The 17,535-nt window shown below is 35.3% G+C and overlaps 1 protein-coding gene across 10 annotated transcripts in view; it reads right to left on the reverse strand.

The window, feature by feature from the left end:
* Positions 1 to 17,535, reverse strand: part of LOC132107887 (rap1 GTPase-activating protein 2-like) — a 62,943-nt gene that overhangs the window by 1,875 nt on the left and 43,533 nt on the right. For 4 of the 10 annotated variants that reach the window (XM_059514214.1, XM_059514216.1, XM_059514215.1 and 1 more), the window contains 20 exons: positions 11,007 to 11,042; positions 9,750 to 9,782; positions 9,261 to 9,293; positions 7,942 to 8,169; positions 7,463 to 7,566; positions 7,281 to 7,359; positions 6,159 to 6,212; positions 5,741 to 5,824; positions 5,548 to 5,648; positions 5,208 to 5,337; positions 4,278 to 4,433; positions 4,129 to 4,200; positions 3,959 to 4,045; positions 3,504 to 3,644; positions 2,837 to 2,983; positions 2,597 to 2,712; positions 2,034 to 2,129; positions 1,683 to 1,800; positions 813 to 912; positions 131 to 202 (listed from right to left, as the gene is read on the reverse strand). In XM_059514214.1, the coding sequence (XP_059370197.1) occupies positions 131 to 202; positions 813 to 912; positions 1,683 to 1,800; positions 2,034 to 2,129; positions 2,597 to 2,712; positions 2,837 to 2,983; positions 3,504 to 3,644; positions 3,959 to 4,045; positions 4,129 to 4,200; positions 4,278 to 4,433; positions 5,208 to 5,337; positions 5,548 to 5,648; positions 5,741 to 5,824; positions 6,159 to 6,212; positions 7,281 to 7,359; positions 7,463 to 7,566; positions 7,942 to 8,169; positions 9,261 to 9,293; positions 9,750 to 9,782; positions 11,007 to 11,042 (1,987 nt within the window). Of the gene's footprint in view, positions 1 to 130; positions 203 to 812; positions 913 to 1,681; positions 1,801 to 1,901; positions 2,130 to 2,596; positions 2,713 to 2,836; positions 2,984 to 3,503; positions 3,645 to 3,958; positions 4,046 to 4,128; positions 4,201 to 4,277; positions 4,434 to 5,207; positions 5,338 to 5,547; positions 5,649 to 5,740; positions 5,825 to 6,158; positions 6,213 to 7,280; positions 7,360 to 7,462; positions 7,567 to 7,941; positions 8,170 to 9,260; positions 9,294 to 9,749; positions 9,783 to 11,006; positions 11,043 to 12,806; positions 12,959 to 17,535 lie in introns of those variants that run through there. The other 6 variants (XM_059514217.1, XM_059514218.1, XM_059514212.1 and 3 more) reach the window with 6 other exon arrangements.

The raw sequence follows: 17,535 nt of genomic DNA on the forward strand, positions 1-17,535 counted from the left end.
TCAGGGGTTCAATTACTTTTAGCCAAATACTTGTTTATTTTAGTTAACATTTTAACAACATGATGTTCAACATTTCTAATTTTCAATAACAGTTCATTCAAAAATAACAATTTGCTGAAAATTTTGTCACCCTCAGTCCATCCATTTGTTTCTCCATCTGAAGAGATTTGGAGAAATTTAGCATTACTCATCAATGAATCCTCTGCAGTGAATGGGTGCCGTCAGAACAAGAGTCCAAACAGCAAATAAAAACATCACAATAATCCACAAGTGTCTTGTGAAACAAAAAGCTGCATGTTTGTAAGAAACAAATCCATCATCACATTTTTAAATTCAAGCCATTGCTTCCGTTATATCCATAATATTATTATATATTATAATATTCAGTAAAAAAGTTTTCACATCTGAATCAGTAGAGAAACATGCACAGATCAAGCACCATTTACAAGCAAAAACAGTTCTAAACAAATATGCTGGTGATCAAGTGATGTAGTGCTAAATGTCTCTAAATCTATTCCAATGTAGAAACAAACTCATTTATACATCTATATGTGAGTACATTTTCAGCAATTTTTCATTATTAAATTTTTTCCATATTTTTTTATTTCAGCTTTATTGCAATTACAGAAAACAGTGTTCTAAAGAGCTAAAGATGAAATAGTTCCTATCCTGTTCCAACTATTACCAATTGTTTATTAATGAAATATGTTCAACAAGCACATGTTAGTGGTTTTCGGGTGTACACTTACTTTAGGCTGAGCAGTGTATGATTGCTTCAGGTTATTTTTATTGTGTATGATTGCTTATTTCACCTGTGGGACTGCGGCACATGATCAGCGGCGTTCCAGAGTTCTGGCTTTCCGCACCGAGAGATGGACTGTACACAGATGAAGCCGTGAACGAGTGACTGCTCTACAGGACACAACACACACACCAGATGACAGACTGAGTAATCTGCAGAGGTAATGATAATGAAAGTCAAAGTCATTATTAAAGTGCACACACACAGCGCACCCAGGGAGCAACTGGGGGTTCTGAGAGTGCTGTTCATTTACTACCCCCACCTACAACTCAGGCACTGAGACTCGAACCTGCAACCTTCGGGTTACAAGTCCAACTCTCTAATCATTAGGCCATAGCTGCCCCAGCTGTAATACTAGTACCATTGCTATAGATTGTCCTAGAACTAGCTGTACAGCAATAATTAGGCATATGGACAAACGTCAGGCATAGTGAATCAATGCAAAGAGCCATTTAGTGTGCGATGGTTATCTGTAAATCAGCTGTGTATAGAAGGTTTCTAAAGCATAATTGGATTGTTTTCTTTGTGAGCTTATCTGAGGTGATTATTTACAGGAGCTTTGCAAGAAAAAAAAAATCACACTTCAAAAATTATTTTCTTAATCATCTTAATCATTTTGTCTTGCTTTCCAATTTCAAGTTTGACCTTGGTGAAGTTTTTCTATCATATCATGATAAATACATAAATGTATAAATATTAAAAGTACTATGTATCCATCATAAGATCAAATGCAGTTTTGCTTCTCAAGTTCTCAAGTACTCAAGGTTTAAGAATGCTGAGATAATATATACTGTTACTGAAATACTGTTGTTGTTTTTTTGCAGTGCATCTCTTGAATCTCAACAGAACTCTTCTGTCTGTGTGTGTAAGTGTGTGTCACCATTTCCAGCTCCTCCAGTCCGTCTCCCTCCCCTGCTGTGCTGCTGAAGCTGCTGGTGCTGGAGGAAGATCGGGAGATATTAGCTCTGCCGCTACACTCTTTCAGCTTCAAAAATGGCCTGCGGGACCAAACCAACGGGACAGAGATTACACAACAGAAATCCACAGTTTTTTGTTTACTGAAGAACTATGAAGGAGAAAGAAATACCCTTTCACATACATTTCTAAAATTGAAGGTGCTGGAAAAGTATTTAAAATGGCGCCGACTAAATAGCTGATTCATCAGATGTCAAAACACTCCGACACTGCACTCCCTGAGGAACTGGAACTGAGAAACCGCAATCAAACCCACCTTTCTTTGCTCGGGCAGATCTCTGGTGAACTCGGATTGGATGTCGTCTCTGACCTCACATCCTGCGAGTGAGGTAACACTTCTGTTTTTTGGTCACTACTAAAACACAGAATACTGTTTATGTAGTGCATTTCTGAAATACTAATGCACAAAAAATGTATATACATGCATACAGACAAACACAACATTGCTGAATTTTCAGCAGTCATTACTCCATTCTTCAGTGTCACATGATCCTTCATAAATCATTATAATACACTGATTTGGTGCTCAATTATTATTTGTACTCGATTTTTGCTCTTGCTTTATAAAAGTATGAATTAATATTGCATAAATCATGCATACCCAGACTCAAAAAAAAAAATGGTAGTGTATCTGTTTTCAGACACACACACACACACACACACACACACCACAAAAAAATGTTAAGCAGAAAAACTTTACAGCATTGATAATAATAAGAAATATTTCTCGATCAACAAATCATATTATCATGATTTCTGAATGATCTTGTGACACTGAAGATTGGAGTAATGTATATAATTCTATGTATATTTGTTAACCTGCGAGATGGATGTTTCTCAGTTGGACTGTCTGTGCTGGAGTGCAGTCTGGGGAACAGACCAGAGCGCCGCTTTACTGGACTCTTTAATGGAGATTTTGCAGATAGCGCTGGAGGCTGACAAACACAAACACACAAAGCTCAGCTCATGCACTGCTGCATAATACTAAATGACTTCAGCAAGTGTATACACTGGATGAAATAAGAATTTAATCTGAATAAATAAAAATAATGGAAGTACAGTGAAGGTGCTCTTGGTGCACTCCATGCTGTTCTGCTGGAGTCCTCCACCGCTCACACTGGACGGGACGCCTGCCGCCACTCCAGGACTCTTGTGTTTATGAGACACCATCGTCTCCATAGAGTGGCTCCTCACACGCATGGCCCTCTGACAGAAACAGAGGAAGAGGGTTAGAGAGGAACAAAAAATGCAAAACTGTACTAAGCATGAGTACAAATACATTTTTATTGGCAAATAAAGAGAAATAAGAACGTATGTTACAATCAGTTTAAGGTTTATATGTGAATTATTTATATTAGCTGGTTAATTATTTATCTTAAATTACTTATTTTATATATATATAAGACCCAAAACTACCCATAATAATGATGGAGTTCGAAAAATGCATTTGTGTTACCATGAAAAACCGCTAGGTGGCGCTACACACCAGCTTTATACTAAAGACAAAGGTCAAACAAGGGTTAGAAAACACTATTCCATTCAACTTTATTTTTATTGAGTTACTTCTATATTTATTTTTTGCGTCACATATACGTGAAGGTATATTTTTTGCTTTTAAATGTACAACTTTGTCACTTGAAAAAAAATTAAAATGCAAAGAGCAACATCATTTAGAAAAATCTATAGTTCTCTGGGTTTTTAAGTGGTCAAGGGCAGGACATCTTACCTTAAAAGACTCCAGCAGCCCTCCATGAGCCCCATTTTCTAGCTTTTCTTCATCTGTAGTTGATCCCAGTCCTACTGTGGCCTGTGTCTGTCTGTGCAGTTCATCGTGAAGGTTATCCAACAGTGCTGCCCGTGTCCTCTCCTATCTCACACACACACACACACACACACACACACACACACACGCACGCACGCACGCACGCACGCACACACACACGCACGCACGCACGCACGCACGCACGCACGCACGCACGCACGCACGCACGCACGCACACACACACACACACACACAGTACAACAGATTATGATGCAGAGAGGCTAATTAAAGCAATGGTTCACCCCAAAATGAAAACTCATTAATAAATAATGACAAAATTTTAATATTTTTGGTGATTATTCCTTCAAATGTATTGTTTATAGTGAATTGTGGATGTCTGGATCTTTTTTTTTTCTCACCTCTAGCTTGGCGAACTTGTCTGACTTGTAGCATGCATTTTCTGCGTTGATCAACTTTGTCAGGAGAAACTCTCGGAACTCGGGACCCTGGGAAAGAGTTGATGTCCATCATCTTATGATAAAAATCATCATCTCCTTCAATATTTAACAGAAGCAGTCTTCTATATTACCTTCTTAAAAACCGCAGGGTTTGGAAGAGGGGGGCCGAATGGAGGGACATCCTCTCTGGCTGTGACGGACACCTGTGGACACCGATCGATACCTCAGATCAGTGGGATTGATGGGTATCTGGAGGAATTCAGCGAGGTGTTTGACAAACCTTGTACGTGGTGTGATCAGTGCAGGGGTTTTCCGCCTGCACTAACACGTAGGCATGAAGGAAATTGGATGCGATCATATCAGGAACGAATGGTGTGGGCTCTTCCTGGAAGACGGCTGCAACAATGTCATTGCCAATATGTCTCTTTCTCTGGAGCTGAGAGAATATGACACAGAGGAAAATATTTATAAATATTTTAAATGTAATGGATTGTGTATTTGCCAACACAATTTTTAGTCAAGATAAACATACAGGGATTATATTTAAATATAGTTTATTATATTTCATTAAGTAAATTTCTCCCTAATTTTTATTTTATCTCCATAAAAGGGATAGGGTTAACAAAATAACAATAAAATAAATAAATAAATAAATTGTGGTAGTATCTAACTTAATTCTTTGATTAATAAAAATGTATAAATAAACAACACTGTATTAAGAATTGCAGTCAGTAAAATTTGATATATGTTCTTTTAGTCTATTACAGCAATTTAGATTTTGTACATTTCTACTTATTTTTCACTTCATCTCCTCAACTTTCATTATTAATCTCTTTACCATAAGGGTTAGGGTTAACACAAATAAATAAACAAACAAACAGATAAATAATGGTAGAATCTTAAATTATTTGATTAATAAAAATGTATCAAAGAATTGATTAATAACAAATGTATTTATAATTTTTTTTTGTCCGTTACAGCAATTTAGATTGTCCTTACATGTGCTTAACTGTGAAGACAATATTCTTTTTCATGTTGATTTGAGAGATAAATATTAATACAAACTGAGTATAAAAAGACAAAAACAAAAATGTAATAAATAACTACAAAATATTTAAATAATATATATTAATTTGCTTTAAACGTTTAAGTAAAAATTTTATATTTAAAAAAATAATTGTAATTATTAAACATTAAAAAGGGAACCCACCTGCTGAATATCTCCTTCTGTAAAGGGGAGTTTTGTGGAAACGTGAAACATGATTTCTCTCTGACAGAACGTTGTGTAGATAGACTCTGATCCAGTCTGCCCATGAGACACATCCAGACCGCCTCTAAACCTGAGCAGCACAATATCACACACACACCAGTCAAATCAGAAGCAATCTGATTACCATGAGCAGACCTCCAGTCAAAATCACACAATGAGTAAATTAAATAAATTATTCACAAATGAACTCTTTGAATATAGTTTAATATTAAAACCGCTTTTTATGAGTGCACAGGTGAACCTTGGCAGCAGTTTTCAGAGCTTAATCTCCATCTCTCACCCTTTAAAATCCTGCAGTTCAATATTGTCTCCTAAAACAGTGAGGAATTCAGTAAAGGCTGCCGTCTCCTCATTGTTCCCGAACAGCTCTTCCTCTGACGTCTGATGTGAAGAGACAATCCCAGTGGGAAAAAGAGAGAGAACTTCAGTGAAAGTATGTACATTGAGGACAACAGCTCAAGACTGACTCTCACCTGACCAAACTTCTGATAGATGACTCCGAACTTGAAAGTGTTGTTCACTTCGTGCTCATCAAAACTGACGATCAGTTGCGAGGCCTTGGGCGAGAGAAAACAGAAAGTGAGCGAAAGCACCTGCAGGGGTAAATATGTGTTTCAGTGCCTTTCCATAATTCAGGCATTTGTGTTTTCCATGCCTGACAGACCATGCAAAGCCTTGAGATGGTCAAGGCTCCTCTCAAACACACTATGTGGCTCAGGCATGCCAGGCAGTGTAAAGCAGATGGATTTGTGACTCCCCCGGAGCACGGGAACATATTAATTCAGATGACTTGGGTACTAGGGTGAAACGGAGCAAAGCCCAGCCCTTATTTCCCCCTGATGCCTGCAGTAGGTTAGTCACAGATGGAGTGAGAAACATAGAAATGCTCACCCTAGGGTAGAGGACGGGGTTGAACTTCAGACCGGTGACGTCATCGCAGAGCAGCTGAAACACACAGGACACATCTGATGTGAACATCTCGCATCGTTTAAGTTCAAAAGAGGTCTGCTAAGATACTTTTTTTGAGAATTTGAGTCCTCATACACTTTTTAAAGTTTGACTGCATAATGTGATTGTAATCTGTAAAGATGCCTTCATCTGGAGAATTTTTTAATCCTAGTAGCTTTTACTTTCTATGATATCCCACAATCCTATTAGGCTTAGTGGACAGTTGAAAGAATTTATAATTACTGTTCAAAATTTTGGGGCCTGTATATATATATATATATATACACACACACAGTAAGAAATTAATATATATTAAGAAATTGGTAGTTTTATTCAGTAATGATCAATTCAATTAACTAAATTATTTTTTACAGGATACATTAAAAATTAACATATTTTTTCAAATAAATCCTGTTCTTTTCAACTTTATAGTCATCACAGAATCCTAAAAAAAGTATCACAGTTTCCACAAAAAATAACGCATGAACTTTTTACAATATTGATTATAAGAAATGTCTCTGTAGCTCCGAATCAGCATATTAAAATGATTTTCATGACACTGAAGACTGAAGTAATGATGGTGAACATTTAGATTTTCCATCACAGGAACAAATTAGATTTGATAAAACATATTACAATAGAAATCAGTTATTTTTAACTAACATTATTTCACAACATTTCTGTTTTTACTATATTTGTTATTATGTGCAACACAGCCTTGGTGAACATAAGAGATGTCTTTCAAAAGCATTTAAAAATCTTGCTGTCCTCAAGCATTTAAACAGTAGTGTATATAGCACTTCCTATTTTCTATAAATTAAATATTTGCTTGGATGTGTAAAGCTAACTTATACTTGTTCTAGATTATTAGAAATAAGGGTCACAGAAAATGTCTCTTAAGTCACTGACAGTTTTGCACACGTGTCTTATGATCCTAAAGACTGTTTCATTGAAAACTTGTTTTTAAGCCAACAGACAGTTTTGATTGGTCAATGAATCATTTCCATTTGTGTTATTTAATAGCATTGACTTTGGTGTGGTGCTGCATATCTTGCCAATACACACCTTGGCTATCTGTGGTACGCTGGGTAGATGGAGGATGCCTTCAAGTGGGATTCGCTCATGAAGGGTCTTTGTTTTTGACCTAGAAAACGACAAAAAAATAATTGCTCAGCTATTTACTATGACAATACAGACCTACTTAACAATGACTATAGCAGAGCTTCAATATGTGCTGAACATGGCACCTGAGCATGATGCGAAGAGACTCCTGTCCTTCTGCCTCCTCGTACTTCAGAGACATGATGAGGTGTCCCATACTACTGCCTGTGCAGTAATAGTTCATGTGCTCCTAAGAAAGAGAAAGGTGTTTAAATATTTTGATATGGAGAGGTTCATTTTCCAGTAGACTGCTCTGCATTTTTATCACTCAAGTGCGGCTCTCTGTCACGCTCTCTGTGACACACAACTGATAGCAAAATGTGGCGTACAAAATGTTTGTTCAAAGAGGCGCCATCACACCTCATATCCAAGTGTTATGAAGAACTGTGAGTGAATAAGCTACAGGCACACGACTTATTACCTCAGACAGGACACTTACTTTCAGCTAAAAGCAAAAATTTCCTGGGCATACATGGGTATTTCTTCAAATATGGATACTTTTGGCCCTGTAAACCTACAGTATAGAAATGTAACATACCGTTTGCATTAACAAAAGGATCCTCACCTTGCCTAGAAAGTGTTTGCGATAAGCCCGTGAGATGCTGTTACACTCCAGCCTGTAGCTGAAGCCTCCTCCTCTTCCTCCACCGGGACTCAGACCATCCTCCTCCTCCTCACAGAAGCTGCTGTCTGAGGATGTGGGCGTCCCAACCGGAGCCTCGGGATCCTCAATCCAATATCCACCAAACTGAGGTAAAATGACCTGAGGGTAGGGACCACCCTTCTCCAGGACCTAGACAACAAAGCAAAAAAAAAAAACATAAATGGTCAGCAAAGTCATAATTGGTTTTAATTATAATTTGTAATAAATGTTATTGTTAAATCACACACAAGCCCCACAGATATGCAACTATAATCTTATAATTATAATTATAATTTATTTATTTTTTATGCTCACCAAAGCTGCATTTAACCCTCTGGGGTCTGAGTGGGTTTTGGGGCCCTGGAGAAGGTTTGACATGCCCTGACATTTGTGTTTTTTTCAGTCTCTTAAAAACATATTAATGGCTAAAGTCTGATTACACTGTAAGAAGCACGAATGTACTTATTTGTGTTTTTGAGAAAACTATGTTTATGCGTGGTTAGTGAAAAACTAAATTACAATTTTTAAGTCACTGGAATAAGGCCATAAAGCACACAGAATATTTGTTCACAAGACATTCGAGAACTGGACGTTGTAGAATAGAAGTTTTGCTACAAAATGTTATGAAAATCATCCTGTTCACTCATTCTCAGAAAACAATATACTGATTTAACTTTTGTAAGACGTGATTTGTGTTAGAAAGGCTGTATGTGAGGGAGTGACAATGGCCATGTTTGAAGCTCTATATTTGAATATATTTGTAAAGATGTCATTTATTCCTGTGATGGCCAAGCTGAATTTTCAGCAGCCATTACTTCTTCAGTCTTCAGCGTCACATGATCCTTTATAGAAATCATTCTAATATGCTTGTAACATTACAAATGAAACGTCTATATGAAAATTATTTTATCAACCTTTCATTACATTTATAACTATTACCTGTTAGCAAATGTAATGCTGAAGTTATCAATGAAAGCTAATGGCTTCCTATAAAACTATGGAAAAAATAAATAGCACAGTGTATGAGATTTGTTGCCAGGGACATCAGCTTAGCAATCACAACGCAAACATCTACATGCAGTGATTAACCAATCAGAATCAAGTATTCCAAAGAGCCGTGTAATAAATAGAGACAATCTGTTTCTTTCAGCCTTAAAACACTTGAACATAATGAAAACCCTCTTGTGCTAAATTGCTAATACACAAATAAACTGTGTGTGTGTGTGTGTTCATGGACTCACATTCTCAATCCGTGGGTAAGGGATGTAGTCATCCTGAAGGAGAGAAAAGGATATTTCTTCATAGGATAACATCGATAAGTCAACCACATACATCACAGTCAGTTTATTGCAATAAAAAAATCCCAAGAGCACGATAGAGGAATAATATATACACCAGAATATGACTGATAAAAATAATAATAATAACAGCAACAGCAAAAAAAGAAAGAAAAAAAGACTGTTTGCATGCCAATAACCATATATTGGATTTAAAGGTTTTTAGTCTGCTTTTGGTCTCTCTGGCAGAATCTGAAGGCCATCATCACTGACATTTACATCATCAAATGTAAAAAAGTACTTGATGTTGATCGATGCTGTCGAACTCATGACTGTGACTGATGTTTATCAGAATATTAATAGAAAAGAAAAGACCCCACTCACAAACACACACTTACAGACACAATACACACACACACACACACACACACACATTCACAATACCAGTCAAACCTTGTATTTCTTAGTCTCCTCAGTTTTGGGAATCTGATGTGTCCAGGAAAGCAGAAGAGGGTGAAAAGAGGAAGAATAAATGACAAACTAAACATTAAACGCTGTTATTCATATGAGCTCCCCAAATAAAGCAGCTCTGTTTAATGTCAATAAAGCCTTCAGGACATTTTTGCCCCTTTTAAAATTTTTATGACTGCTGGCTAATATCAAGTTATTTTGTCAAAAACTGTGGTTACCATGCTAAAATTGTTTCCACCTGAGAGTCCAGGGGGGAAAAAAACTGTTTCCTTAGAGATAAATAAAGGAAGAAACTCTTGTTCACTTGGAAACATTTGTAATGCTTGTTGTGAATCTCTACAACTGAATATTGCAACACCAATGAAAATTGTCTGTAACATGCATACAATGTCAGATATGAAATATAGCTGATATTTATCAAAAATATCACTATATAACACTGCAATTATGTCAATCTCTTTATCTTAGCTGTTATGTACAGAGAATGTTACACAGGTTACAAGTAATTACTACTAAAAAACAATTAATTATGCATAATTACATGCAAGTAACCCTAAGACAATTAATATTACTCATTACACTGTAACAATGACATCTTAAAGTAATGTGTAACCGAAAACAAGAAATGGTCAATTCCCTGGGCATTGTACATGCTACAGAACTAGGGACACCTTCATCTTTGATCTAAAACATCACAAGTACATGTGATCCATTGGAGAGAGACATCAGCCCTTCAGACAAACCTTTGCATCGATCTTTCACTCATACTGAGGTCTGGACAAGAAGACTGAGGGCTTTAATCCTGCCTCAACATTGTATTGATCAGATCTTAAGCTACCTGCTGCCCATCATCTACACACTCTCACAAACACACACAAGATGACAACAACACTGTTCCCAGTCTCTCACCCCTGTGGAACTCCTACCAAACCCCCAACCAAAGACCCACCACAGAAAAAAAGTGTTGGCAAAATCAATGAGTTTGAAATGAGCTGGAATGTGTAATTATTCATTCAGAGTAATTGAGGACTGGTCCTCTGGAGAGGGAACACTTAGCCAGCACTCAAGGGCAAAAAAAACAAAAAGAAAAAAACATGCTGTGATTATTATATGATTATACAGTAAAATTCTCTTCAGCTAAAGTACAAAGTTTTTTAAGGAATGCTGTTATAAGAGGAATCTTATTCTAAAGGACGACATGCACTTATAAGATCATCTGAATGATGGAGGGAATCTTACCTGCATCCTCTCCAGCATGTCGAAAAACTCTGCCGACTGGAAAATAAAATAAAATTGAGATTTATAGTTTTGTGGTGATATTTACATCAAACCATTTTTTTTTTTATCATTACCTGACAGGAAATTGTAGAATCAAGAAAGAATCAAGGATTAATATATTATGACACAACTTATTTTTACTATGATAACTTGTCATTACTATTTTCTATACTGTAAAATAATTTTAAAGGCATCAAAACTTGCACCATTGTTAAAATTCTGACCAATACCAAGAATCTGATAATTATTTTCATGTCATGGTTGATAATAGATAAATGGCAGATTAAAATACTATACTCTTTTCTAAATAAATAAACTGCGTGTTCATCATTAGTTATTGGACAGACACATTGATAACTTTCCCATTCAGCCCTATATCTGGAGAGTCTTGTGTTCAAAGGGCAGATGTGAGCTCATATTTTTTAAACCACTTGTGTGAAAGGGCTTTAACAGCATGCATTCTGGGGCCGGTTGCATAAAAAGTTTAGTCAGCTAATTATTTTTCTTTAAGACTGGTCTTATTTTTTTTTTATTCAGTTACATAAAAGCATAGATTAGTCTAAGTTGAATGCAAAAATAAGATGATCCTTTGGCTAACTGCTAGCTGGTCAAACTTGTATTTTATATACTTAACATAGAGGCTAAATTTATGCAACTGGCCCCAGGAGACTCCGTCGTTATGGAAACAAAGACACCAAAATAATGCGCAAATGAGCTTCTCTAATACTTCCTATGAAATTGATTTAATTATAATTGCTATTGGTATTATAAACAGTGTAAAATACTTATTTGTTTATTCAAATATGTGTTGGGCTTTGTAAAATACGGGTCAAATTGCATCCCGTATTGATTTGATACAGGACGCATCATTTTACCTATAAATACGGGACGATTCTGTATTTGAAGGGATGGGTGGCAAGATCAACATTAAGTGAGCACTAACAAGATAATCTACAAGTAAAATGGGTAAAATGAGCATGCTCAAATGCATGTACGAAAAATAAAATAAAATAAATGAAAACCTATAACTGATATGGAACCAATTTATTAAACATTCATAATCAAAACCCAAAGTATACAGTACAAACTAAGATTTTTAAATTAAATTACTTTAAAATATTTTTTTTAAATATACAGTAAAAGCTAAGAAAAACCTTTTTTTATATATTATAAATGACTTCTGTATGAAGAGAAAACGAAAACAAATCTCATATTTCAGTCTAATATTTCATTTTGGTCCCAACCCTTTGTCTATAGATTCTCTGCTCACTCTAGACATTCCCTTAATCAACATGAGGTGCATACTGGGATGCTTTTTAAAGCATACTAAAGAAGTTCCCATGTATATTGGACTCTCAAGCCTACACCTTACCTCACAGCCTCACACAGCAAAGCCTGATCGTATCTAAAATCAAGTCGACAACTACAGACTTGTTTGCAATCCACTGCACATTTGTAGCAATATATAACAAATGCAATATAGGTGAAGATATGCTCAATGCATTGTAAATAAATTCAAATGCCTCTTTCTCCATGCACACTTAAACCATAATACTTCCTCACTCTAAATCAAATGTACTGAACCTTTACAACTGCATTTAATTTATGGGCTGTGCAACCATTAGGGCTTAATTATTAGTTATTTAAGAAATACAATAGAGGTTTAAAGCACAATTTGTAGTCTAGACCTGAGGGCTTATAAGAAAAACAACTCTTAAACATTCTTTGCACAATATTTCTACTGAACCCAGAGCCTCTTACCTTAACAGAGCACCCCTGCTAGTTAAGAGGCAGTAGAACAGAAAAACATCTGATATTTGTTCAGAACAGATCCCTTGGGTTTAAGAATATTCCTGTGATTGGACGGAGTGTAACAGATGCATGTAGGACAGAACAAATGCAGATCGGTTAATGTTTAACCTGCCATGGATACAAGGGCAACTCACTTCACAAAGTCAACAGAGTAAAGCCCAGCTGAGACATAGTTGACCAAATAACCTTGAGCAACTGAGACCACAACATCAATAGGACGCATGAGGGTAACTCCTTATCGCTAAAGAGGAACGGGTGGCCAAAGAAAGAACAAGCCAAGTGGATGTGTATATTTTTGTAAAGGATTTGAAAGTTTTGCAATGCAAAGACCTTTTGAACCTTTTTGCTTATATATTGGATATTGACTTTGTCTTTGTCCCACAACCAAACAAAACTTACGAGTCAGCAGTCCAGTGCCTGAAGTAGTTTGCGTGAGCACATCAAATCAAATATAAAACATAAGAGCTACATGATAAAAAATTCACATAGGTCTTAAATTATGCCGTAGTGTCATAGTAAGGTTATGAAGAAACAGAGCTTATCTCCCAACAACACAACCTGTTAGTCCCACTGTTGTCTCAAGACAAGATTATCACCCTATTCTTGATCTTTGAAGTTTCACCCATTTTATAATGAAGCACACAATACATCCAAATATTTTCTAGTAGACATAAAAAGTCCCTGATATTTGATAAGACACCATCAATCACTATATATCATCAATATATACATATTATAATTTTATCCAAAACAAATGTTTGCATTTACATCATATATGTGTGTGTACTATGTATATTTAGTTTGGCATATATAAAAACACACACATACAGTATATATTTTGACAATATTAACATGCAATTACTTGTAAATATTTATATTCATATAATTTATATTATATATAAATACATTTAATATAGAAGTATATTTTTCTTAAATATATACATATGTGTGTGCATGTAATATACATAATACATATACTGTACACAGCACACACACATATGCTGTGTAAATAAAAACTTACTTTGGATGCGATTAATCACAATTAATTATTTGGCAGCACTATATCTCAGTTGTAAATAAGAATTTTATATTACTGGAGTACGTCTTAAAAGAAAATACTATTTTATTCTTTCTACTTCAAATTTCACATTTAATTCAGTTTGTTAATTGCTGTTTCTTTGTATTTATTTGTGAAATATTGAGTGAAAATATAGTTAAAGGTCCTATGACATGAAAATTTCACTTTCTGAGGTTTTTTAACATTAATATGACTTCCCCTAGCATGTATGTGGTCCCCAAGTTTCTAAAAATTTTAATCGGTGTAAATCGAGATTTTGCTATCTTTCTCTGCCTTTGAGAAAATGGAAGCTCAAACAGGCTGATCTGGAATCTCCTCTTTGTGACGTTGTAAAGAGAAATGTTACCTCCCCTTTCTCTGCTTTGCCCGCCCAAATATTTACATATAATTCAGTCGCAATGTCAGGACAGGCGTTACAAACAGACTTTTATGATATGGATTCGACAGCACCGGCACAAACAGTGAGTAACAGTGTTTATTAATGCCTGATCTGTGATCAGTGATTTCTGATGTGTAGTTAATCATTCAAGTTCACACAGACTTTCTTTCTAAATCGTTTAATGCTGTTTATGCATCAGTGAATCAAGCCAGTGACTAAACGATCAACTTCACGTTGTTTCTCTTAGTAGCATGAAACAAATCTGTTATTTAAATTGTGATTTAACTACAGAGAGCGATCAAAGAACGCTCCCTTTTTTTTCGGAGCTCTCACACATCGCGAGTATATCTGCACACTTGCCTAAACTGCCGTTACAATGAATGACGCTGTTATGCTGCACAACAGAGCTCTTACTGTATTCATGTGTTTGCTGTTAGTTGTGGTGAAAGCATTTTGTGAGAGAAAACGTGTTGCAATAATGACGAGATGACTGCATTCACGCGATAAACAGACTCTGTCTATTCAATACTCATCACTGCAGCCTTTCATGTGATGGGAAAAGATCGATAAAATAATTATATAAATCAACAAATCCACGATTCGTTAATCTCGACAGCTGTAGTGTATATATATATATATTTGAGAGGGGTCCACATGTAATACGCATTTCAAATGCAAAGATGTCAGCCAATCACAACAGTTGTCGTTTCCTCGGAGTCTCACAGCAGACACGCCCCTTCAAACAGAGCATTCAAGCCAGAGGGCTAATATCAGGATATAAAAAATGCTTTTTATTTCTAAATTTTAAATGTAAAAATCATACTAACAATATAAGTACACCTAAGGAAACATTAAAAAGCATTTAAAGAAAAGGAAATAATCCATGTCATGGGACCTTTAATTTCTACATATGCTAATAAATTTTAACATTTCTAGTTCTCATTTTAATAAATAATAAATACATTTAAAAAAGCTGTTGGTAGTTCATTATAATAAATGCATTAGTAAATGTTATAATATCGTGCCTTGCTGTAAAATGCTGCCATTTAAAACACATGAAAGTGTTGTTTATTTGAATTTGCAAGTAGTTATAGGTAGAAACAGACACTGATATAGAGGCAGTGGGGTAATAAAGTGTGCATCTGGGACTCTTTCCAGAAATTGGCTGATAAACAGATACAGTTTTACATAAAGACTCAGACACACTAGAATGAATGAACTGCAGGAGGTCTATGTTGTGTCAAATATACACTAACAAGCCTCATCAATACCCCCATCCCACAATAAACACACGGCGAGTCAAACACCTCTCATACTGTGTTTCCCCCCATCACACAGGCGATCATACCTCTCTCCTCTGTTAAGCTGTGCTCCTCTATTTACAAAACAGGAAGAGGATGACCGAGTCCGCTTGGCAGTGTTCACTGGCTCCACACCCTAAAACTGGTCTTACCAGTGTGTCTGTACTTATGAGTTATTAATTTCTCCCATTCTCTCTGCCTTTTGTAGTTCTGCTTTGTATATGACCAACAGCTGTTTGAACCACAGTTAATGAGAGCTTATCAAGCACACACACTTGCCTTCCTCCCTTTCCTCTTTTCTTCTTTAGACACAGTGTTTACATTGGGAGTGGCCACCAGTTGTGTGAACAAAATAATTCTATATCTTAAAGGACACGTACACATACACAATAATATGTCCCTACTAAATGTATTGTGTTTACACTCAAACACAGGTGTTAATGGACATATTGTGAGAGTGTTTTGAGTGGGTGAGTGTGTGTTTGTGTGTCAGGTTTTGGCTACAGTGTTTGGACCAAATGTCCCCACAAGAATATTTAAACCTGAAAAAGGTACAGTACATTGTGTAGAGTTAATGTCTTCTACAAACATTTCTTTGCAATGTGTAAAGTGACTCTAAGGACAAAGTTGGGAACTGGAAACTTGTTTTGTGAGTTTTTCAAGGACAAGTATATTTAAGGATAGGGGCAATACAAAACACTAGATTTAAACTTTTTTTTAAAGTATAAACGGTGCTAACTAGTCAAAATATAATTTTATTTATAATATACACTATTGTTCAAAAGTTTGGTGTAATGTTTAGTTTTTGTCTTAATAGAAGCCTCTTACGCCCAACAAATATGCTTTTTTCTTTTTTTTTTTTACAAAAATGCACGGCGAAAACTACAATATTGTGAAATATTATTTCAATTTAAAATTCCTATTTTAGATTTTAATATATTTTAAAATGTTATTTATTTCTGTGATGGCAAAGCTGAATTTTCAGCAGCATTCCTCTAGTCTTCAGTGTCACATGATCCTTTAGAAATCAGTCCAATTGTGATTTGATATAAAAATATGGGACCCTGGGCCACAAGTCTCACGGTATATAGCAATAGCCAAAACAACATTGTATGGGTCAAAATTATAAATTTTTCTTTTATGCAAAAAATCATTAAGTATGGATCATGTTCCATGAAGACATAAATAAACTTAATTTTGGATTAGTAATATGCATTGCTAAGGATTTAATTTGGACAACTTTGAAGGCAATTTTCTCTATTTTTATGCTTTTTTTAACCCTCAGATTCCAGATTTTCAAATTGTTTTATCTCGGCCAAATATTGCCCTAACCAACCATACATCAATGGAAATATTATTTATTCAGCTTTAAGATGATGTATACATCTCAGTTTTTTTTTAAAAATTACCCTTGTGATTGGTTTTGTGGTCCAGGGTCACATATTTATTATTATTTTCATTGTTAAAAACAGTTGTGCTGCTTACTATATTTGTGGAAACCGTGATACATTTGTTTTTTACAGTTTAGAATTCTTTTATGAATAGAAAATTGAAAAGAACAGCAGTTATTTGTAATACTTTCTTTTGTAACGTTATAAATGTCTTTAATGCAACTTTTGACCTTTGTGATGTGTCATTATGAAATAAAAGTATTTAGTACTAAAAAAATACTTTACTGACACCAAATGTTTGAAAAGTAGTGTAATATGTAAAATCTTTCATCATTTATTCACCTTCATGTAATTTCAAACATGTATAAATACAACACACTAAAAACCAAAAACACTGGAACCCCATTGACTTTCATAGTATGAACAAAAATTAGGCATTCTTCAAAATATCTTATTTTATGTTTCACAGAGAAAAAATTCATAGGTTTTGAAATAACATGTGATGACAGAATTTACAACATCTGCTCAC

Source organism: Carassius carassius, chromosome 28, assembly GCF_963082965.1.
Source record: "Carassius carassius chromosome 28, fCarCar2.1, whole genome shotgun sequence".
In the NCBI taxonomy this organism is placed as follows: domain Eukaryota; kingdom Metazoa; phylum Chordata; class Actinopteri; order Cypriniformes; family Cyprinidae; genus Carassius; species Carassius carassius.